This window comes from Cavia porcellus, unplaced genomic scaffold (assembly GCF_034190915.1).
Source record: "Cavia porcellus strain 051 isolate PalLab524CR breed Dunkin Hartley unplaced genomic scaffold, mCavPor4.1 scaffold_1, whole genome shotgun sequence".
Classification (NCBI taxonomy): Eukaryota; Metazoa; Chordata; class Mammalia; order Rodentia; family Caviidae; genus Cavia; species Cavia porcellus.
The window spans coordinates 90,074,999-90,099,909 of record NW_026947484.1 but is presented as its reverse complement, the minus strand read 5'-3'; the positions used below and the strand labels follow the sequence as shown (position 1 = coordinate 90,099,909).

The 24,911-nt window shown below is 35.2% G+C and overlaps 1 protein-coding gene across 3 annotated transcripts in view; it reads left to right on the top strand.

Annotated features, from left to right (window-relative positions):
* The window catches only part of Ttc39b (tetratricopeptide repeat domain 39B), a 124,357-nt gene extending 99,771 nt beyond the window's left edge, over positions 1-24,586 (top strand). For all 3 annotated transcript variants that reach the window (XM_013155089.2, XM_003472248.5, XM_013155090.3), the window contains 7 exons: positions 1,465-1,626; positions 2,182-2,273; positions 3,666-3,792; positions 7,130-7,238; positions 11,502-11,619; positions 13,965-14,081; positions 17,563-24,586. In XM_013155089.2, coding sequence (XP_013010543.1) covers positions 1,465-1,626; positions 2,182-2,273; positions 3,666-3,792; positions 7,130-7,238; positions 11,502-11,619; positions 13,965-14,081; positions 17,563-17,653 — 816 coding nt within the window. In that variant the 3' untranslated portion in view covers positions 17,654-24,586. The remainder of the gene's footprint in view (positions 1-1,464; positions 1,627-2,181; positions 2,274-3,665; positions 3,793-7,129; positions 7,239-11,501; positions 11,620-13,964; positions 14,082-17,562) is intronic.
* Positions 24,587-24,911: the final 325 nt, after the last annotated feature.

Below are 24,911 nucleotides of genomic sequence, written 5' to 3'. Positions count from 1 at the left end.
TACAGTAATTATTATTAATAGTAATTTTTATTAGTTTACAGTATATAATGATTATGTTTATTACAGAGTTGATACATGGATACAACACATTTTAATTCTTTTCTAATCCATCTCCACATTTCATGGTTCCTTTGTCTTTTCTAAAAGATCTATCTTCTCTTTCCTACTATCTTTTATTTTGCTGTCTATTGATAGTTTGGGTTTTTTCATGTAAGAGAAGCCATGCTATATTTAAGCTTGTGTGTTTTATTTATTTCACTTAATATATTATGGTCTCAGGGTTCATCCATTTTCTTACAAATGATTCGACTTTATCTTTCTTTATGGCAAAGTAGTACTCCATTGTATATAAATTCATTTTCTTTATCCATTCATCTGTTGATGGACAGACAGTCTACTTCCAAGATTTACCTATGATGTGTTGTGCTGCTATAAACATGGGAATGCATATATTATTGTAATATAATGTCTTTGATTCTTTCCGGAAGCCACCTAGAAGGGGAATAGCTAGGTTGAATGCAGTTCCATTAGCTTTTTGTGAAATCTCCATATTGATTTGCGTAATGGTCACTAGTTTACATCCCCCCCAGCAGTGTAGAAGGTCACCACCCCCGCACCCTTGCCAGCATTTGTTATCATTTGGTTTCTTAATGATCCTCCTTCCTTCTGGAATAAGATGGAATTTTGGTGTTGTTTTAATTTTCATTTCTCTCATTCAGATTCTTATATCTTAAACTCATCCAGAGATGTGAGAATGCTTGTTTCTAATCCTCTTTGTCAACTCTGGGAATTTTCTCTCTTTTCTGTTTTTGCCAGTGAGATAAATGATACTCTAAGTTTTAAATCTATATTACCTCATTTATAAATTTCTTCATATGTGTATTTGTCGTTTGTATCTCTTTCTTCTCCCTTCCAAGTACTAACCAGGCCCGACCCTGCTTAGCTTCCGAGATCAGACGAGATTGGGCGCGTTCGGGGTGGTATGGCCGTAGACAATGTATCTCTTTCTTTATTTGCCTGATTATCAACTTTCCCATTGAATTGTCTTTTAAAAGATTTTTAAAATTTTTTGTCGGATCGGGGTTAGTTAACCTTTTGCTAGTTACGTAGATAGTAATATCTTCTCTTAGGCTGTCTAGTTCCTGGAACTTTGCAGTGTATTTTGCCTAACAGAAAATTTCAATTTCTTATAGTCAGTTTTTTCTTAAAGGACTGATACTTTATACCTTCCTCGGAATGGAATTTCCTGGGTCCTGTGTTGAAAAGTGCTGATTCCCCTCACCAACTTAAAGACACAGAGCTTAACTATATCATTCTGTGAAAGGAAAGAAACACATCATCATGTTGAGTGGTTTAATGAGTGATAATTTTGTTCTTTTTGTATGAAGCATTGTATGTATTTTTATTAGGGTATTGTCTCCTTGTCTAATATCTGATGATCATCTTTATGCAATTGACTTGTAGGCACAAGAGATATTTCGAAAATGCATTTCAGTTCAAGAAGAATGGAAACAGTTTCACCATCTCTGTTACTGGGAGCTAATGTGGATTAATGTGTTTCTACAAAACTGGATGCAGGCATATTACTATTCAGATCTCCTTTGCAAAGAGAGTAAATGGTCCAAGGTATAGTGTAGTGCCTTTATTAATGTCTTCGGTTTGCTAATAAGTATGCAGCCTGCTTGTTCAGTCATATGACGTTGACACTTTCCTCAGCACAGCTATATGGGAACTTTCCCTTAAGTCCTGACTACTCACTCATAAGCACAGTCTTCAGCGTTACATACTTTGAAAGCCATCTGCAGAGTTTCTAACAGAGATTTTATTATGAAGATCAACTCACTTGTATTTAGTTATTACATATCAATACTGTGATCTTGGTACTTTTCGTAGACAGACTTTTTGTGATTATTTAAATTACTTTGATCCATTTGTGGAAAGTTGGGAAGAATGAGATAATGATCTTTTCTTTATTCTTCTCAATTTCTCATCCTTGAGTATGATAGGAAAATGGTCTGAATTAATTGAAAACTGTTATCCTCATTTAGAACAGTTTTTCTTTTGATTTCTTTGATGCTGCTTAACATGAAATCTGTGAAATTTGTAGGTCATTTCTGGTTTTCCAATAGACATGTCATAACCTAAAAATGTCATCAAACTCCTTTTCTTTTTCTCTTCAAGGCAACATATGTGTTCTTGAAAGCTGCCATTTTGAGTATGCTTCCAGAGGAGGATGTATTAGCAACTAATGAGAATGTGGTAACATTATTCAGGTAAGCGGGACACTGTTGGTATCATGAAGAATCTGAATGTGTAAAGATATACAGATGCATCTGTCTTTTTTCTGTAGTGCCGCTTTATGCTTTGCTTTCGTATTTCTTTAATTTCTCTACTAATTTGACCATACAGTTAGCCAAGGGTCAAAGTGTCATACTTTAGCAGGATTTTGGAGATACGCTGGTAGGACTGGGAATCTTGAGAATATACTGCTTTTTTTGTTTTGGAACTGGAATTTTATTGTTGGGGTCTTGCTACTGCAATTAAGCTGGACTTTTCCCCCTTGTGGTTAATCCTATTCTTTCTTTTAGTTATGTGTTTAGATTTCTTAAATCCTTTCTCAGCAAACTGTTTGATGCATTCATAATGTGCAGTTATGTAAGAAAATGTCTGCAGGAACATGTGATCTCATCCTAGTTTTATTTTATTTTATTTATATATTGTTTTGAGACAAGGTTTTGCTATGCAGTTCAAGCTGGCCTGGAACTCACTTTGTAGCTCAGGCTGGTTTCGAATCCAAAATAATTCTTCTGCCTCAGCCTCCCAAGTGCCTAGTTTCACTTTAATGTGCTTGTAAATGTTTTCCTTTTCTTTGCACAATATTGGGGATTGAGCCTAGGGCCTTAGACATAGTAGGCGAGCCCTCTACCACTGACCTATATTGCCCACCACCCATGCTTGTGAATTTCATAATTAGAATTCCTTATAGTTTGAGAAGTTTGTAAATATGGTACATGTCCTAAACTGGTTATTTCCAAGATCATCTGTGGCAAGAAACATTTTCTAAAATTATACATTAATTGGTGGTTATCTTTTGAGTTACATTATTCTGTAGATCTGTGTCATATGCAAACCAGAAATGTACCAATGCACTCTTCCAAGTTTCCATACTGTAAGTAAATAACACTTTTTACGGGAAATTGCCAATTTTATATCTGGATTGCCTAGAATGTGCTTGACAGATGTGAGCATGAGCTAAATTGATTGGTCATCACATGAGTGTGCACCCAGAATCATATGGAGGCCATATCAGAAGCCAGATGGCCACGTCTATTCCTGGAGTTGCCAGTTTAGTAGGTCTCGGGTAGGATCTGAGAGTTTTGCATTTAAACAGGTTTCCAGGTGTTGTTGCTGCCGTTTTAGGTGATGCAGCATGAAAACCACAGGTATAAGTGATAATGTGTTTTCTGGTGCTCTGGGGAGTTGAGGCAGGAGGGTTGCAAGCTCAGGTCTGGGCCGTGCAACCTAGCAAGATTCTTTCTCAGAATGGAAAAATGAAAAATGTGTTAGGGATACAGCTCAGTGGAAAGGCGCTGGCTACAGTCCCCACTACCACAAATGAATGAATGCGTTTACTGATGTTTTGTTGGGCCCGGGAATCTTCACAGACAGGTGGATGGCTTGAAGCAGAGAATTGCTGGTAAATCTCTCCCTACTGAGAAGTTTGCTGTGAGGAAAGCTCGGCGTTACTCCCCCTCCTTGCCTGCCCCTGTGAAGCTCGTCCTGCCAGCCCTGGTATCTGCTTTGATTTACTGTTTACTAGAAAAAAATCGCCAGTTTAGAGCATCAGAGAGCGTATCATTACATGGGTACTGTACTCAAAAACCATTCTAGGTTTTCTAAGGTAAACACTTACAAGTGAATTAACAAATAATTAAAAGTATAGCTAATGCCATTATCTAGTAGCAGACATTGTGATTAAAGCTGTTTAAAACAGTGTATCATTAAGTTTTCATAGCAACTCGGAGTGTTGCCTCGGAGTGTCAGCCCTGTTTACAGGTAAGGACATTCAGGCAGAGGGAGGTGACTTCAACATCATTGAATTTGAACTGAATTATAGTGCAATCCATAAGTGTAATTTTACCTTTTCCTTTTTAAAATTTTCTTTTCTTTTTTTTTTTAGTTTTAATTTTTTATTTAAAAAAATTTAAAAAAGGATACAAATGATACAAAATTTCAAAAAAAAAGTAAAGAATTAACACTAGTTAATATATTGCACATTGTTATCTCAGATTACAAAATCTAGATACAAAAGAGATCAGTCAAACAATGACAGCACAAACTGTTCTTTTTGATGAACTAAGAGAGATTAATAGTATAGTTTTCTACTCATGTTTATAGCAGCACAATTTGTAATAGCTAAATCTTAGAAACAACCAAAATGCCCATCAACTGCAGAATGGATGAAAAAGATGTGGTATTTTTATACAATGGAATATTACTATAAAAAGGATGATCTGAGGTTTTTATAGGTTAATGAAGGCAACTTGAGACTATACTCATAAGTGAAGTAAATCAGACTCACATTTGTAAATATCGTATTATCTCTCTAGTGTAAAAAATAAATAATAATATAATTTTACTTTTTCTAATAGCCATATTTAAAAAGTAACAGAAATCTCAAATTAATTTTAAGATTATATTTTGTTTAACACAGTATATGCAAAGTTTTGCAATTTCAGCATGTAATTGATAAAAACTTATTCGTAAGATATTTTCCATCCTTTTACATTGTCCTACCTCTTGGAAATCTAGTGTGTCTTCCATACTGATAGGATATTCAGTATTTCTACTATTCAAGATCCAGAGTGGCTGGCAGTGGCTACAGTCCACCTGGAGCTCTCTTTAGGCAAGGCATCTGTGGAAAACACTTTTAATAGGAAATTTTTCTTAATGAGGTCCTCCTTTAAAAACACAATTCAAATTACCAGGGGTCTTCTGGGGCTTTAGTTCTTGTGAAAGTAGTCAGTAAAAAAAACTAGTTAGTAGAAGCCAATGTCTGCTATCCTCTTAAGTCTTTTTTAAAAAAAATATTCCAGTTTACTTAATCATTCTCTTTTGATGGTTGTGTTAAGTTTTCCATGTTCTACTACATAAACACACCACAATGAATATAGTTATATATATGTACACACTTCTTTGGAGAAGATTTTTAGAAATAGAATTCTTGATTGAGGGTATATTTAGGCAGATATTGCCAGATTGCTCTCCAAAAAAGATCTATCAATTTAAATTACTACCTGCAATGTTTCATTTTTTAAATTTGCATTTCCCTTGTAGGTACTCTTGAGCATCTTTTTGTGTGTTCATTTTTATTTTTTCATTTGTAACTATTTCATATCCTTCCTTGAGTTTTCTTGTTTCTTATTTTGTTACAGACTTACAGAGCTTTTTATGCATTCTATGAGAATGGAAAATGCAGGTATCAGATGGGAGCCAGCCTGCCCCTGGCACCTAGGCCCAGTGTTTCCTACTTAACATGGGCATTCCAGAGAGCACTACCCTCAGACAGGGCTGGTCTGTGACTCTGGTGGAGTAAGACAGACGTGTAACTACTCTTCAATCATGTCCAAGCACAGATAAAAGAACACGGTGTCGATATCCGAGACACTGAACATCTGTCTCCCAGTCAGAGACAGATGAGTATACAGTGCTGCTTCAGTTAGCTTCAGTTCCATTCTTATTTTATTTTTGTCAAGCTAAATTGCATTGTTAAAGTTTTCCTATCTCACGGAACTTTCCAGAAACATGTCTAAACCATTGAGTTCTTTGCGTGCACTAGTACTTGATACCAGCATGCACACAGCTTTTTCCTGCTTTGGCCATTAACAGTTTTAAGAAAGGTCTAATTTAAGTATACCTCCCTTTCCAAGTATGTTGTTGGGGAAGAAGAAAGAAAATGACTGGAACTGGTACTTGGGAATTTTACCACAAGCCTGTGTTTCTTAGGTCTTAGACATGTACTTGGCTCTTTCTGATAAAACATTCCATCAATGAAAAACTAAAATTATCATCATGAATTTCAAAATATTCCAAATGTTATTGAAATTCTGTAGCAATAAAAAATTGTCCTTTGTAAAATGAACAGTAAGAAATTGTCCCATGTTATAACCTTAACTTTCAGTGCCATACAGTGAAACTGTTGCCACTCTGCCTGAATGTGTCTCTGTCACATCCACTGCTTCCCTTTTAAGAGACTTTTTAAGTAGTAACTATCAGTTTAAAATTCGTTTGCTTCCAAGAAGGTACTAATTACCCTGCTTATTGCATACTTTGTAAAATATGAATTGCACTGTCAGGAGCATTAGAAAAATATTTTCAGGAAAAAGCACATTTGCTTTTGGTCCAAAAAAAAAAAAATTCTCATCTGTTAGTCCATTAAATCTAATCTACAATGAGAAATCATTGCTTTACATTTTCAGAAGCTGTCATTCAGCCATATGGCCTTTAAATGAATGTGTTCTCTGCATATTGGTTTGCATTACTGGACCAACACATGTTTTTAATGGTATAAAAGAACCTGGGCCCACTAAAATATTCCAGTGTTCATTTCCAGTGATATGCTTGGAAACATTTTGTATAAATAACTGGCAGACATTTAAAAATATTTTCTTTTACTTAAAAGTAACAACAAAAATTTATATTAAATGGATTTGTTCAGTGTCAGTTTAAAATGTATTTATGTGTGTGTGCTTGCACATGTGCACTGGGATTGAACTCAAGATCTTGCACACACTAGGCAAGTGTTGTATCATTGAGTGACATCCCCAGCACTATATTTACATTTTGAACATCTTCAAAAAGATACAGTGATACTAGTAGGTACTTAAATATTTGTTAAAAGTGAATAAGTTAATTTTCAATAAAAGCACAAAATATGCAAAAGGCAGAAGGCATATAATCAAAATAAGTGGATTAAATCAGTCCAATGAAGCTGAGAAACATGATCTCTAAATATTGTCTTGAAATCCCTAGTAACTGAGGCAAAACATACCTACATAGTTTTTGTGGTTATAAAAGAGGTTGAATAAACTCAAATAATTTTGAATGGTTTTTCATTCTTTCTCATTAGGAAATGATGTATGTCTGGAATGGTTTTTCAATAGTGGGAAAAAGAAAAGACCTTTGTGAAAATCTCTTGGTAACCATTGAAAAAGCTGAGTCAGCTTTACAAAATGAAGGTAAGTATGAAAAGTAAACAGATAGTAATCTTTGTCTCTGCTCCATTTGTGTTCTTTCTTTTTCATGTGCATGTCCATGTCAGTTTTTGTGCGTCCTGAGGACAAAAGTGCTTGAGCTGCAGGTGTCTGAGTGGTTGCAGTCAAGATGGAGGAATGACATACGCTGCTTAACATGGACCAGTGCTGGAGACATGGGCAGAGAGAAGGAGGCCGCTCATGAAAACCACACACTGTGTGATTCTGTTTGTGTGACGTATCTAGTGTGGGCCAGTGCTTAAAGACAATATAGATTGGAAAGAAGTAGTTACAGGTAGACAAATTGGAATGGAGGTGTGGTAGCTGGAGGATATAGTATTTTGTTGGGGAGGGGATGAAAATGTTCTAAAATTAATTGCAGTGGTGGTTGCACTACTCTGTAAATGTGCTAGACACTATTAAATTGTGTCCTACAAGTGAATGAAATGTATGGTCTGTGCATTGTATCTGAAAACGTAACGAGAAAGACGAAGGGAGGATGTGAGGCATTGAAAAGTGAGAGCAGCAGTTTCCTTTTGGCTTTAACTTGCTGTTCCTCTGTCCACGCCTGGTGATTTGCCAGGCTAGTGTTCTGTTGATGTAGTGAGTCGTTTGTGTTCAAGTTTGGATCTTACTGTATACTTTGTTTGCTCGTTACCTCTGATGGTGGTGGAGGTCCTACGCCGGTTTGCATAAGGCAGCTGATATAACAGAAGGAAAATCAGCCTGTCTGGGTTTGTGGTCTCAACTGTGCAGCCACCAGATTCTGGGGAATTTTTTGAAATGGGGCCAGAGTTGGGCTAAAAATACTTAAACTTGTTTTCTTGTTCTGATATTTCTGATTCTGTTTTTCTTTGTTTTTGTTGTTTTTGAAGAGGCTTTATGTTGTGATACACTGTCAGCAGTGACAGCCTTTGTGTATATTTCTCAAGTAATTTAAATATTATCCCAAGATCATGAGTCTTTTGAGATGTTCTAACCATAGGAAGAAGTAAAATGAAAATGCCTATGGTGATAAACCCAGTATAAAGGGCACAGAAATTTAGAATGGTGGGTGAAAACCATTAATAGTTAACTCGTTTTTCTTAACTGGAGAAAGATGGATGTTTGAGGAGCCTTAGATCCATACACAACATGGCTCCCCATAGAGGGGAGTAAATTATTGCATTCACGTCCAGGGATCAGAACTTCTTCTGGTCTTTTGTATTGATGTTTTTCTTCTCAAGCTGAAATGCTTACTGAGTCTTCTCTTTACACTTTTTTTTTAAAACACATAATTATAATTTTTAGGTATAGTTTTTAGGTAAAAATAGGATCATACAATGTATGGGAAAAGTCATCCATATTTTTGCTACTGTAGTATAATTTAGAATTTTTGTGTCTTCCATCCTGGCTTTATATTTAGAGTTACACACATAAGGTGTCTAGATATATACTAATCTGCCTTTTTTTTCATTAAGTCATCATGAATGTTTTAGTTTTGGTAAATGGCCTTTATACATTTCAAAAGCTTCATAGTACTCTATGGAGATAATGTATCATAATTTATTTCACTCTGAGTTTTGTTGGATATTTAGACTGCTTTTCCCATTTAAAATAATTCTAGCATTAGAGTTCATCAAGAGGATCAGAAATATAAAAAAATGAAAACTGAATCCATGGCCGTATCTGTTAACAAGGTCAAAGTTTCAGACCAGCTTGCTAAAGAATCAATTAAAGCAACATGAACAGTGTGATTCTGAGACTAGTCTTTCCCCTCCTCTTATAAGCTATTTTAAAAAGACTGGTCTGAAAACAAAAAAAGACTGATTTGTGGTCATAGGAATACCAAATGAGTGAAATAGTCTACCTCACTGTGGAAAAAGCATTACACGAAAGGGATAAATAATATCGCCTTCTCCTACTAAAAATAGTGCTTAACACCAAACCTGGCCTGTTACGACCTTTTAGTAATTAATATCCTATCCTTCAAATTGGGGGAAACAAACTCAGACTTGGCAGATGGAGGTAATTTATGAACTTGAGGTTATATTGGCCTCCTCCTCTTCCCTATCCCTGTTATTAGAAATGGAATGATTTTTCTTCTAGCTTTGGCAAGTGAGTCTAAACTGGGCCTAAAGATAATAGAAGATAAGATTTTTCTACTTTGGCATTGCTCAGGCCATAATGGCTCTTCACTGAGACAAAGGGCAGAGCTCTGAAGACAGAAAAGTACTTGTTAACATGCTTGGTGTCAGCATTTGCTATTAATTCCAGTGGTGTTTCACGTGAAATCTAATTTAAGTATCCAGATGCTGGTACAACAGATCCACTTTACCTGTTTGTTGAAGTTAATCTCTTGGTGAAATTATGTAGCAAATATAATTAAGTTATACAAAAGGAAAAGTATTAATGCTTTGATGGCTTTTCACTTTCTAATCTATTTTCATGTTTTTCCTTGGTTCATTTCAATAAATTTCTAAAAAGTTCATGATCAGTCTGAACCATAACTCCCTTTTTCCTCAGTCTACTACCAACTTACTAACTTTGGCAGATCTTTGTGATACAGCTATACTTGGGCAACATTATCTTATAATTTTCTTCTGATATAAAGTGGAAATCCTCATCTTTGAGTTCTTTCATGAGGTTAAGAATCATGATAAAGAATGCATATTTTTAGGGAAAGTGATCTCTGACAAATTATGGTCTGAGGAAATAATGATTTTCTTTTAAGGTTTTTAGAGGAATGTAGAATTTTTTTTTAACTAATTTGGTATATTCCTAACTCAAGTTTTACATGAAAGTTACATGTGGCTTTACTGATATTTTGCTTTTCTATGGTGCTATGTCTGTTCCTCATCAAAAATCGTTCAGTATAGAATGTTGTCATAACACAAACTGTCAATAAAACGCTACACAAAACTCATATACAATGCACAAAAATGACACTGAACACTAGCATCCAGTGTGGACCTAAGCAAAAGCCTTAAGAGATATTCCTTCTTGAATATATATTTCAACAAATATCCATGATTAGAAATATAGATAAAATTGGGAGGTTTAGAAGTATCCTCAGTAAGTCATAGGAACAGTATGTGGTGTTGGTATTTGATTTTTCTTAATAAATGACCTGTCAGTACTTGTTAGAGCTGCATCTCAGTGGTTTTTACCACATAGAAGTAAACTGACCCACTTCTAGTTAGCTAACTGACATTGTTAAATTCCCGGAGATAAGCAGTTTACCAACTAAAGTAGCAGTATGTGTCACTGGTGATTTTTGGAATTTGTACTAAGGCAGGAGGAGAGTTTCAATCTGAGGGACTCCCAAGGGCCTCAGCTAGTTCCCTTTGCTGCCCTTCTTCTGTTGTCTTGGCCTAAATGTGTGAATTAGCTTTCTATCTTGGAATGACTTCTTTATTGTATGTAACTTGAAAACAAGTGAGTGTGTGTGGGGGGTTTCAAAAGTGGTAAATGTGGAGTGACCACCTTTGTCAGATGTCACACACGGTATTTGACTTGAGCTGTAGAAGGCCCAGAGTCGTTTTCAAAAGGGAAAAATGCTTAAAGAATGTCTTTTACTTTTGTAACCACACGCATTTAGAGGTTTGTGGGGATTTTACATGCTTTTCATATATTTCAGAACTGTTTTGTTTAATTTTATGACATAATTTCCCCCTAAAAGAACATAACCTGGGAGAATTGATAAGCTGTAAACATAATGATCTGGAGAGGGTGTTCTACTTCCTGAATTTTTAATGGGAATAAGGCCATCTGCTTCTCCATATGGAAGTGTTATTCTCTCCTGCATTAAAGCCAACGCAGTTAGAAGCCAGAACAACAGGAGGAGGCAGCCTTCTTGTTCCTCCTGGCTTTACCTTTTATAGAATTAATAAAGCTCTTTATTTAGAGCTCAGAATCCCTGTAGTTATACGTACGGTTAAAAAACTCAGAATGTGATCACCTGAAAAAAAATTTTAAGTGGATTCCTTGATACAGTGGTATACTAATATAGTAAATTCAGTGTTCTTTTTATTTAGGCATAAGAAATGCTAAAAATATTTTCTTTTTTAAAAATGATCCCCATGAAATAAATAGATGTTAATTTTCGTCTTAATAAGGATTTTTAAAGTATTTTTGGGCTAGGGGGTGTAGCTAGGTCAGAGGTAGAATATTTACCCCGCATGCTGGTATGAAGTCCTGGGCTCAATCCCTGGTACTGGAGAAAAAAAGGAATTCTTTTTTCCATTTTGTGTTCTTGTCTGTTTTAAGGCTGTACTGATTATTCTGTGGATGACGAGTGCATAGTGAAGTTACTCAAAGGATGCTGTCTCAAGAACTTACAGCGGCCCTTGCAAGCTGAACTGTGTTTCAATCATGTTGTGGAAAGGTAAGAACAATCAATCGAAACCAGGCAGAATGCATTTCCAGGGAATCGTTACCAGACGGTGATGCAAAATGCTTTCAACTATTGAACTTTTACTTGGTGTTACCAAGGAGAGAATCCAGGATTTCTTTCTTTATTCTTCATGAACAAAAGTATAGCCTAAATGAAACATAGTTTATGCATTTCTACAGTACTTGGTGTTTCAAGATGACCCACAAAAAACTAAATTTATGGCCTGGCTAGTGGGTGTCTATTCAATCAGGAAGTGATATATCAGCCTGTGGTATTCTTCTAATTCATACATTTAGGCTTTTTTTTATTCCATTCAAATATTCAACAGATATTTGAGTACCCACTATGTGCCAGAGATTTCTGGGTCCTAGGGTTCAGATTTGAATAAGCATTTGACAAGAACCTGCCTGTTTCTTGGCAAACGGCATTCTTCTACATATAACTTTTTTTCAGCCAATAGCAGTGCTATCATACTTCTTTTCTAATTGTAGAGTTGAATCAAGTGATAGCCAAATGCTTGGCCCTCTTCTCTTTGCAACAAATGCAAATATCTTAAGGCCAGAGAAGCAGCCCTAAGGAAAGAGGAAGGCTGAGTGATGGTGGGAAGAGAGATTGGTGGGCACTGTAGATTAGGGAGATAGTGTGTTCTCCAAAAAGTGCAGCCACTCCTTGGGTCTAATTGATAATTGCTCATTATAATGTGAGCCCAGTGACAGTAGTCCTTTCTTGAAATAGTCTTTGCATGAAAAGCCTGAAAGTTGGATTTTATGTAGAATCTTCTGATTTTTAAATATTGGTGCACATTTTTTGAAAACACTGTGCAAGCTAAGAAGACCACACCCATAACAGCGGTCGGCATCGTATTCCTTCCATGGCCATCTGATCCCCTTCCTCCTGACAGTATTTATGGGAATCTGAGAGGACTGATACTTTGTATACAAAGAAAAAAGAGGCAGTATATTTTTCCCAAATAAGTGGTAGACTGTATTTAGTAGACATATTCAAGAAGTACGTATGCAGTTCTATTTTATTGGTGTCAAAAGGGTGGTCAAAATCATGTCCCATTTGTGCTGTTAATTATGTTTATTGAATCAGTGAATTATTTGTTTATGTGTTCTACAATTTTGGATTGTGAACTCAGGCAATATTGAGGAAGAGTCTCTCTACAAAGTAACTTTTATTTTTATCAATTGTCCTAAAGGCTTTTGTATCCCATGACCACTTTCATATTAATTTCATTGTTTACTGGCTCTTGGATCATTTGGGTAATGTAAATTTGAATTGAAAATTCATGTGAATACAGACCTATTGGCTGTTGCTTTCCCAAGAAATGTGTTTTTTCTTTCTCTCATTAAAAATACAGGGCAAAGAGACCACTGTCCTGTAGTCTGGAGTAGCTAGTGTTCGTCTTCAAGTATCCAAGCTTCAAAGAGAGGACTGAGTTTGAGCCACCTGCCCAAGGCATCAACTCTTACATAGACATTAGAATACAGAGCTCTGTATGATTCAGATGGAAATAATCCCAGAACCCATTCAGCATTATCCTGCATACCTACAGTTCTGGTTTATTTTAGTTACAGCTCTATTTTTGGCACCTGAGGGATTTTCTTATATTCTCCAGAGCTAAACCATGTATTTGAAAGGGTGTTACTCATATTTTTTCCAGCGTCTCTACATGTTTTGTAGCTGAGAATTTCATAATGATCCTGAAAACAGAACCATTATGATCTTTTCAGGCAGTGTAAGATTTTAAAATACCAATTGAACTTTAGAAAAATACAGTAGTTTTGCTTATAAATGGACTGAACATACTCCTCATGTTCAGAAAGATAATCTCATCATTTTGAAGGTTATTCTTTAAAGGTCTGCATCTGTTCAGTAAACATCATCTGTGCTGGATTTAGAATAAGGAATAATGATTAATATATTAAAAGCATGCTGTTGCTGGACTTGGTGGTGCATGCCTATAAAATCAGCCCTCGTGAGTCTGAGGCAGGAGGATAGCCACGAGTTCAAGGCCAGCCTGGGCTCCATAGTGCATTCAAGGCCAGTCTGAACTACATAGTGAGACCCTGTCTCAAAAAAAGAAGCACAATGTAGTTTGTTAAGTTCAAGCCACCTGCCCAAGACCTCATTTCCTGCATAGACATTAAGCACAGAGCTCTGCATGATTCAGATGGAAGTAGTTTGCTAAGTTTCGTAACTATATACAGTGACTTTTCTCTGATTATAGGCTTAAAGCCATGTTTGTTTTCTCCGGAATGAAAAATAAGTTTTGGAAAAACAGTATGGTTTTGTTCTAGTAAGATTTAATTGATTTCTATTTGTTCTTTCAGTGAAAAGCTGCTGAAGTATGACCACTACCTAGTTCCGTTCACTCTGTTTGAGCTGGCATTTTTGTATAAAAACCAGGGGGAAATTGACAAAGCCATAAAGGTCCTAGAAACTGCAAGGTAAGTGATGAAGGCAGTCTTTCCTTGATTGTTGTAGAGTTAAGAATGTCAGTATCATTATAAGTAGAGTGGCATTTAATACTTAAACATTAATAAGTCAATGCAGAATTAATAATTTTATTACTTTTTCTAATTTACGTGTTGTTCATGCTCATGGGTTTTGCTGTAATTGTGCTTTTTAATTTTTTATTTATTTTATTTATTTTTTATTTTTTAAAATTGTGTTGTTTCAAGTTTTAATGCCTCACCTGTGAATATTTATAGATATTATTATAGGCATTTGAGTGATTTCTAATTTGATCTCTTTTGTATCAGGAACTGACAAACTTATACCATAAATGGCTTTGTAGTATAAGGCCTACATTGTAACTACTCAGTTATAAAATGTAGCCATGGAAGATAAAACGTTAGTGAATGGGCTTGTTTAGATTTGGCCATTGGCTCATAATTTAGTGATTTGGTTGTATCAGTCATATCTCACGTTACCGTGAAGAGCCATTGCTCATATGAAGCTCTTTGATCTTTCATTGACTCTCCTTTCTGTTGACCATGGCAGATGTGAAGGGTTTTTATCATTCTGGTAGGCAGTGGTTCTTAGACTTGATCATGGCTCACTTGGGTGAGGTGAAAACTCTATGTTGAAAACTCTATGTGTTTGTTTTAAGCACTTCATGCAATGGAGAAAGAACACCGTAATAATTCTAGGTTATAAATAGCTTAATTGTTCATGTCTTCAAATTCACCAAATATTCACTAAATGTCTTAATGCATTCTAAAAGCTATTAGACAGCTGTAAAGTAAATCGTCAGCATTTCTGCTGTCTTAGCTGGAAGGAGATAGTAACTAAACAATCAAGTAGAAAAACAGCAGTACCTATGTAGAAATTTATACTCTTCATAGGAAGATACCTGAATGTTACTTTAGACTGGATTGGTTCTGGAAGATTTCCTTAAGGAGATGATACTATAATTGATAATTGCATATTTAAAACTAGCTTCAAGATAATCATCAGAAGCTGGGTAGAGACATTTCTAGCAAAAACTAGAGCTATGAAACCTCTAGTTTGTGGCTTTGAGCCATTAGATTGACAATGATATTTTTACTCAAATGGGAGATATTTAGAAGAACAGGTTTGGGGAGAGAAAGAAGCACACTTCTCTTTGCACAGTGATACTTTGAGATGGCGGTTAGGTACCTAGGTCTAGATGGTGAGTGGACAGATACACAGTCATGGAATTTAGTAGCAGGATGAAAGCAATGTAGAAATTCAAAGTTACCAACACAAAGATAATGATATTTACAGCCATCATACTTGATGAGGTCATTGGGGGAAAGTTATAGGGCAAGAGTTGGAGGTCTAGCATACTACCTGGGATATTCCATCATTTAGAGAGTAATCAATAAAATCAATATTAAAGTCATATTAATAAGATTTAGTGAAGTTAGGGAGATATCTGGGGAAATCAAGTGTTTGAAAAAGGTAAGAATATCAGTTACTGTGGCAGGTCAAGTTACTGTGGGAGGTCAAGAAACATAAGACCAGTAGAAGGGGCTGAGGAATTTAGCAGTTAGAAAATTGTGATGATTCAACAAAGTGAGGTGAGAAAAGACATTGTACCTTTAAGGAAGGCTATTCGAGTGTTTACTGTGTAAGCTGGGGTTGGTGGCACACGCCTGTAATCCCAGCAGTTGGGAGGCTGAGGCAGGATGATCACTGCGAATTTGAGACCAGCTTGCACTACAAAACGAGCTTTAAACTGAACTGCATAATGAGACCCTATCTCTAAAAGACCCCCACCCCAAAAAAATGTTTGTTCTGTATTAAGCTTAGTAAGTAATATGATAGAAGTTTCAGGGACATGGTACAGCCAAGAAAGACTTACTAAAATTATATATATATATATATATTGAATATTTATACATTATTTTATATATATATATATATATATATATATATATATATATATATATATGTATGTTATGACAACAGGTCACTTAGAGTTAATTTGTTGGAGTGAGGTTGTCTTAGTTACTTTTTACTCGTTGCTGAGACAAAATACCTGAAGCCCAAAGCTGGGAAAGAAAAGGTTTATTTCTTACAGTTTTTGGAGGTTTCAGTCCATACTCAGTTGGCTCCAAGGCAGGGTGGCATGGCTGGGCCGCAGTTCATGGCGGCTGCAAACAGCAAGGCCGAAACCGCCAAGAGAGCCAGACACACCTTCTTCCTGCCATTACATCACGTCCTGACTCCACCCCTATGTGAGTGTGGCACTGACATCATCAATCCAAGCACTAGACAATGAACCAATCACAGATGTATAAGGTAAATGCATGAGGCCTGGGGGCCACCGACACAAACCATGACTGAGATTGACTAAGATTTCAACTGGAGCCTCTATATATCTTCAAATCTAGATATTGAAAGATTAAATGCTCTTTTCCCAAATATTCATTGTTTGGGCATATTCAGTACTGTAAGTACACAATAAGATAATCTTATAATGAAGAAAATAAGAGTAATTATTCCTATTAAAAAGTAACTAAAAGCTTCTGCTGACTCAAGTACTGGTGATACAAAATTATACTGTCTAGTGATTTCAAGAATGTTACTTGCAGTTTCCTTTACACAGTAGGAGTTCTACATAGTTTCCAAAATTGGTGATCAGGTATTTAAGAAATTAGTTGGTTACATCCTTTGGTAAACTGTCAGATCTTAACTTCAAGTTTATGAATAATATATTTGCTAACTGTCATCAGAGTTCCTAGCAAGTAGCCCTTAGATCTGTGTAAATGAAACACAATAAAAACAAATACTGCTTTGGCAGAGGAGAAGTTATATTCACCTCCTGGCCAAGGCCGAGTACGAAAGCAGGAGACCAAAGTCAAAAGTGTTCTGTTTTGGTGAGTCTTGTAGAAAAGGGAAGTCAACATGAATGACGTAAAATCAATTCTAAAATAATCTTTGGATTTCTGTGGCCCATTCTGAATATAATATTTGGCCAGATCATTGATATTTGCATGTGAGAATTTTGATATCACTAAATAATACTGCCTGTATTGTAGTTGTTTCATGAGGGTTTCAAAGTATTATTTCTTTTCTGAATGATGGTTCATGTTCACTGCTTGTATGAGCCTACTGTAATATTTCCAACTTAGAGAAATTAAACTGTTTAAGAATGTTTCGCCAAGCTTGTTAGGGTTACCTCATAATCTTACTGTGTTTATGAATGATCTGGTAACCAAATAGATTGTTTCTACTCAAAGTATGTCCTATGAGTTACCACCAGGAAGCTTTTGGAAATACAGAGTTGGCATCTCCTCTCCCCTCTTGTAAGCAGAATGTGCATTGTACTGAGGTGCACTGGTAGTCATATTAGACTTGGAGAGTAATTAAGGGAGCTGAAGAGAAGAAGGGGAGGGTGGTGATGGCCTGGGAAACAAAGAAATTTTGACTGTTCAATTTTGTTGTTATTGTCTTCAGAAACAACTACAAAGATTACTCCTTGGAGTCCAGACTACACTTCAGAATTCAGGCGGCTCTTCACCTCTGGAAAAAACCCTCCTCAGACTGATCAAAACATGAAGAATGGAATTTCCCTCAGCACTGGCACCTACTGTAGATCAGTCCTTGTATTAAAGTGGAAAAATGATCTTACGAATAAGAGACACAGAACCAGTTTTAATTGTCAAAATTTTCTGCCCATCTGATTAGTTTATTTTTAGTCTATATAAATTTTTTTTCTTATGGAATGATATTCAGTAATGTCTAGAAAATTCTTATATTTGCTTCTCCAAAATGAATTTCACATTAGTTTTTAACTGGGGAGTGAAGAAGTCTTTTGAAAGACCCACAAGTACAATCAAGTCTAATTAGATTATTTATTTTTTTATGTGGAAATTAATATTGTTTAGGAAGCAAATGGCTTAGGTTTAGCCATTTTTAGATTTGTTTCTTAGTTAAATTTCAGAGATATTTTGTTGCCTATTGCTTAAATCTTAGAAGGGAAGAAACACCGCACTCAGAGTAGTTTAACAGTGAACTCTTGAAGACTGAAAAAGCAGAAGATGTGAACTGGGTTAGGGTAATGTATTTCACAGGTTAAAGTGACCTGTATTTGTTAAAGATGATGAAATACTAAATGATTGAGTTTGTACTGTTCCTGTTAGTTAAAAAATTGTGATACTTTTGAGAGACTTATTTTTGAATGTACTTGAGTCTATTATAACAGCAAAATTTTCTTAAAAATCTAAAGAGAAGTCATAATTTAGAGATTTTCCTTAACTATAGTGATAAATGCTAAAATATATACATTGGTTATTTTTCTTATAGTAAGCAAAATATGTTTCTTGCTTTAAATGATATGTAAAATATCTACAGTTTTATACTTACAAAGTTGCTGAGATCTTATTTTCTAAGCTCTTAGCATTGTGATGGTTCCTTGTAATATTTGGAATGTCCTTTATTTGGGAAATGGAATCAGAATAGAGCAGGAAAAAGCTTTGGCTCTGTCCTGTTCTGGCTCTACTACCAATGAATAGTTCATGGAGTGACCTTTAGGAAGTCCCTTCTCCTTCTGCTTCACTGTATTTTCCTCATCTGTGGAATGGGAAAAGCACAGGTGACTTTCAAGGTCTCTTGGAGTTTTGTAACTATAGGTATGTACATTAGGTATTTATTTTCAGGAGACAATGTTGAATGTTTGATCCAAACTATTCCCACTGCCAGTGTTTCAGTTTTTCAGTCACTGCCATTCCTTCCACCTCTTCAGGTGTGTACGTTGCCACTAAGGGCCAGATTGCATCTGGAATGAGGAAAAATAGTTCATGAGTTGAACGGTTGGGTTTTATCTCATTTCTGTTTCTGTTTTGAAGATGAGTACATTACCTTGTCTTGGAGGCCTCTCACTTTCCATAGAAAGAGCGCCCAAGCTCCTGTTCGGAGTCAGGAGCCCATCTCTGTTGGTTAATAACTCCACAATGTGAAACAAATGACTTAACCTTTATGGGCTCAATTTCTTAATGGGAATAGCAAGGTGACACTTGGGGCTTATGAGGGCTCAATTAAATGATGTATAGTAGCAGTAAACTGAGTAGCTACAGAATATGAGGAGTACTGTAATAATTATATAGTTTTCATGCATAGGTTATAGTATGAACATAAAATTATTGGCTGAATCTATGGTTTTTGCCTTTAAATGAAAGAAGTATAGAAATTTAAGAACCTTTAAATTTGTTTGTGTATTGGCACTAACAATAGCCCATATTATAAATTTGCTCCCTGCTGTGCCTGGCTGCAGGACCCTGTGCCCAGCAGTCACTTTTGAGGTTTCCTTTAAGGTACTGGTTCTTGGCCAACACTGAGGATGTATTTCCTGTGGAAGATGTTAATACAAGTAGAATCAGACAACCACCCCTTCAGATGGTGTGGTGATAGATTTTAATATGTGCTATTAGTATACATTACATAATTTTGGGGTCAGACAGAAGAGGAAATAAATTGAGTGTCATTACATGTAATTGGTAGTGGAAAATATGTTCAATAATTATTTTGTGTATAACTTGAAAAATGTTTATAAATTATTTAGAAAAACTTTGGTAGTTTTATTTTTTAAGGCAGAAATATCCATATTCTTAAGCATATATACACATATTATTTTTCTGAGAAGCAGTAAGTTTGAGTGGATATTAAAAAAAATGCTAATGTAAAATGAAACCGCTTAAAGCTAATAGTGACTTGATTTTAGCCACATTACCAAACAAAAAGGAAATTCATCTGTACAACTAAAATTTTCCTTGTTTTGTTTTTGTTATTTCTTCCTACCTTATAGTTTCCTGGTATTGTGGATAATCTGTCCAGGGGATTTCTAAGTACTGTAATAGCATTTATGATAGGAATGTTTATGTTTGTTATTATGTTCAAGATACTGTGCTGGCACCAGTTTCTTGTGACATCAGCTACTGCTGCAGTTTTAGACTTAGTTTGTGATTTAGGTTGTTTCGTGAACAGTGAGCCCTGAGGCGACAGTGTTTTACTTAATCTTTCTAGGGGCATATCTGATGGATTGTGTTGCCAGTGTGTCTGGCAGTGTAATTTGTGCAGTTCCTAGTATAATTGCCTTAATTTATTTTGAAATGGAGAGTCAGTGTTCTGATTAGTGCTTTGTAAATTTCAGCAAAGGTTGTGCTTCACGGATGGTGATAAGGAAAGCATGGTAGACATGATGGTTTTCACTTGACAACAGAAGAAAGATGAATCAGCTTTTTTTTTTTTTTTTTTTTTTTTTTTTTTTTTTTTTTTTTTTTTTTTTTTTGCCAGTATTGAGGATTGAACCCAGGACCTTTAGTGTACTACACAAGTGCTTTACCACTCAATTAATCCCCTGTTTAAATTTTATTTTGAGAGAGGGGCTCACCTAGCATTATATCAGCTCTTGACATATATTTTTATGTTCTTTTGTGTGTCTGTGGATATAAGGTCTCAAATTTTATAGGAAAAATAATTTTACTGATTATCTCTCCCTTTACAAAGCATAGATTGGGCCAGGGATTTAGTTCAAGGGTAAAGCACTTTACTCACATGCACGAGGCCCTGAGTTGATCCCTAGCACTAAAAACCAAGCAAACATTGCAAGGAGCAGAGATGAACCAAGGGGGTAGAAGCTGTAGGGAGGTGAATTCCAGGTTAATCAGTGGTGGGGAGAAGTTTTAATCATTGGCACAATCCAGTAATTTAGGCAACTCTGTGTGACTGTCATTTCTACCTGGGCTTGGACTGGTTGAATTTGAGATCCCTCTATGATTCTTTGATCAGGGCCTCAAATCAATACTGTGACAAAGAAGAAAATGCCCCGTTCAAACAAAAATGAACATTTCTTCTTTTGAAGTTCAGTGTGTTAGGCACTAATGGTCTGTACTATTGAAACTCATGGTTTCACTTCTCATCCATTCCTGTAAAAGGAGCGTATTGATTTTGGTGAACAGCATGGTACTTCCATCATGGACAATAAAAATAATAATTAAAACCTGGTCTTTGTGACAGTTAAAACATTCTTATATCGCTGTGATTAATTCTCCATTGACTTATTTTTTGCTATTTGTTTTTATTTCCTGGTTGTACTGTTTATAAATCTTAAATTCAAATACATTTAGTTAAAATAATTTTGTTGTTCATTGGGCCTGACATGGATCTTAACCTTTTTAAGCTTCTAAATAGTACTGGTTCTCTTTCCGACCTGTTCTGTTCACTACAGTAACCATGTGGCCTTAGGATGGTTAGGGAACATGAGGTGACGAGTGTCAAGGGAGCCTTCCCTCACATGTGCCGCAAGGCCTCCAGGAGCCTGCGTGCTGCTGTTCTGGTGTGGCCTGCTGTCTGCTGTGACCACCTGGTGACCACACTCTCATCATCAGTTGAGTTTCTAATATCTGCATGTAGAGTTTACTTTGTCTGTTTAAGTGCCCTTAAATTTTCATGCCATCATATTTATTCTGCAGATGATGGAGCTCACTGGCATGTTTCTTTTCTGTCGGCGGGATACGAGAGGTTGAACTCATGACCTCACACTTGCCAGGCAAGTGCTTGTACTGCTGAGCTAACCCCCCGCCGCTCACTGGCATGTTTAAACATTAGTCTTAACTCTTCCCCCACACTACACTCCTTGTGTGTTAGACTAAAAGTGCTTACTTTGATGGTTGCTATTTCATCTGATTTTCTAGACATTGTTTGGTTTTCACAAACTACAACTATTAGGATTATTGAGGAGTGATTCACCTTTGAACTGTTAGATTTCATTGATTAAAATCAAAACTTTAAAATAACATTCTAAAAAGTTGGTAAAGCCTTTTTATCAATGTTTCAACATCAAATCACTCAGTTAGCTCTGTATTACTGTTCAGTGGTTTTTAGACACAAGTTATCTACTTAGAGAATGTAGCAGATGATTTATTTGAATACATATTTTATGCCTTTTGCTGCTTATTAATATTTTAAAATATGTGTGATACCTAAGTGATATGCATGAATATAACTAAGACATACTGTACTTTAATCTTTCTACACATATCTTGATTAGATACATCTGCTCACCCATTTATAGATGTTTACAAGATAATTTACTGGTATTAAATAGACTGTTTCATACTATTCTTTCAGGAATGCAGGCTTTTCTCCAGCTTGTTCTTTCTTCTCCAGTCCAATGAACTTTTTTCTTTTTGAAGTATTACATTGCTTGTTGTAAATCCTATTCCTGATTGCCTGTTGGAAGTTTTGCCTTCTGTGCTTCCACTGTTAGAGTTAGTTAAACTTGAAATGTAATGAAAAGAGAACATTAGACCTTATCATCAGGGAAAATGTCTTGTGTGTCAAATAGTTCTGTGTGGTCTTACAATTTGCCTTTCTTAAGGCATGGATGGAGTTCATTCCTGTCTGTTTATAAAATTTCCTCACTATAGAAAGAGAGGTAATAACTAGTCAGCATGTTGAGATTGCTAAGCAGGTCTTAGCCTCAACTAGTGGTTGTGAACCTGCACATGGCATCTGTGCCACAGCTGGCTGTTATCATCAAAAGCTCAGAAAGGTTTACCATCACTGAAACCACCTAGAAGGGTATACAAATCTACTTTTGATGAAGTTCAAGCATCATTCCCTCCTATTTGCTGTTTACCCATGATGAGTGTTCAGCTTAGTAGCAGTGAAACGACTTTGCATGTAAAAATCAAAGCTATATTACACTAAAAAGAATGCTCACAGATTACATATTTAGTGGGAAAAATCAAGGTACACCAATATCAAACTTTATTATGAAAAATGATTTAATGTTAACATATAATACATCTTGTGTGCTACTCCAAGGGTTCTTAGAAACACATAACTTAAATGATGGATTTATGGGTTTCTGGCATATCCCACTGTGAGCTTTTGTTTTATTGGTACTTATCATTTTCTAGCAAAGTACTTTTAATTACTGGTAATCTTTTGGGTGCCATTTGGGGAAAAAAAGAAGTTGGTCTTGGTATAACAGAACTGATAGCCAGAGAAATTGAATAAATGGACTTATTAAAGAAAATTATTATTTAATTTTAAAAGAAATTGTATTATTTTGAAATTTGAAGATATGATACTTTCTGTTTTGGCTGCTATATATTTTAATTTATTCATATTTTTAATGGAGCAAAGTGTCCAAGTAACAGTTTGAAAGATAGTATAGTCAGTGATTTTTAAATAATTTTCTGTGTTACTTTTTTTTACCTGAAATGATTTATTCTTCACGGCAAATAGTTGCTTTCTATAGAATAATATGTATTTTCTTTTAAAAAAAATTTACATGTAAAGAGAGATTATGGTAAACATTTTAAATCCTAAGTTGTTTATATTTAATGGCTTAAGAAAGCAGCACTGTTGGTTCTGTTTAACTAAGATTTGCAGAAGGCAAACACATGTATTTTGCTGATATGTGCTGTCCAGAAAAATGATTAAATTCTCAACAACATGTTGCATTCACATATTGTAGAAATTCTATAATTAGTTTATTTTTAATTTTTCCCCTTGTTGACTGGTGGCATAAACATCTGAACACAAACTGATTCATTTATATATTAATGTTTTAAAACCTATTAGAAAATATTCATAGAACAGGTACATTTTGATGCAAGTTGCTAAATTGTATATAAAGGCAAATCTATATATTTAATAAGTGAAAATTATTATTTTATTACTGAAATTTATTTTCAAAGCAAATTTATTTTATAGGTATGCACTTAGAAAATTTTGTTTTGTCTCAAAAGCAGAGAATAACTCTGTCTTGTGATGTGGTCACTCAAAAGCCCCTAACATAAACTTGACATGTAGGAGGATTTTGAAATTGTTTGATAACATTTGTTTTTACTTTTGTTTGGATAAAACAAAATTAAGTTGGAGGCCGCTGTATTTTCTGAGTTTGAAGTTTCCTATTGTGTTGTCAGGGCCACCTGTATGTACTTCATGGTTAAATGTTCTGGTAATAAAATTTGTCAGTGTCTTAGCTTTTTCCTCACTACATTTGAAATTAGTCTCCTATTTTTCTCATTCTCAGTGGTCACAGTTTTACAGAGCAAAAATATTTTTAGAAGATGAAGATGTGTGAGTTTTGGGTAAAATGAGTGTGTTAGTAACATCCAACTGCCTGTCAAATAGGCAAGTGTACCATGTGAAGCTGCCTGGTACCAGACAGTGAAATAGACAGTAGGGATAAAAGCATCTTATCAATACAAATCAAGAAGAAAGAAGAAAACTGTGAACTTCTGATACTTTTAATATAAAAATTGTGTTTCCGGTGAATATTCTGCTTACTTTGTGTTAATGTTATCATCTATGATTTATAAGTTCATGCTGATATAAGATCTAAATTTTCAAGATGAATATAGCAATTTCTGTGGCCTATTTTTATCATTTATATGTTTTTGAAAGCAGATGTCATCTTAGAAATTATATTTTGAGTGCAAATAAATCATCCCAATTTGAAAGTCAACATGTTTTACATTTCATTCCTTAGTATTACAGAATTCTTTGCATTACTAAATATGTTTTTAAGTTGCCAGAATTTTTTCAGGTTTCTGTATTTTCATATGTCTACAAACAGCTTACCTACAACTCTAATTGAATTTTTATGTAAATTAAATGCTGTGTAATGAAATCGTGTAAAAGCTGTGTGCAACATCTTTTTTGCTAGTTTTTGTCATGTGATATAAACTTGAGTATTTGTTGCTGAGATTTCTTGCTTCAACTTAGCAGCAATTATGAAAGGTCTTCTTTGTACTTCATTGGCTGAACTTTGAGCATGAAGAGAGAGATTT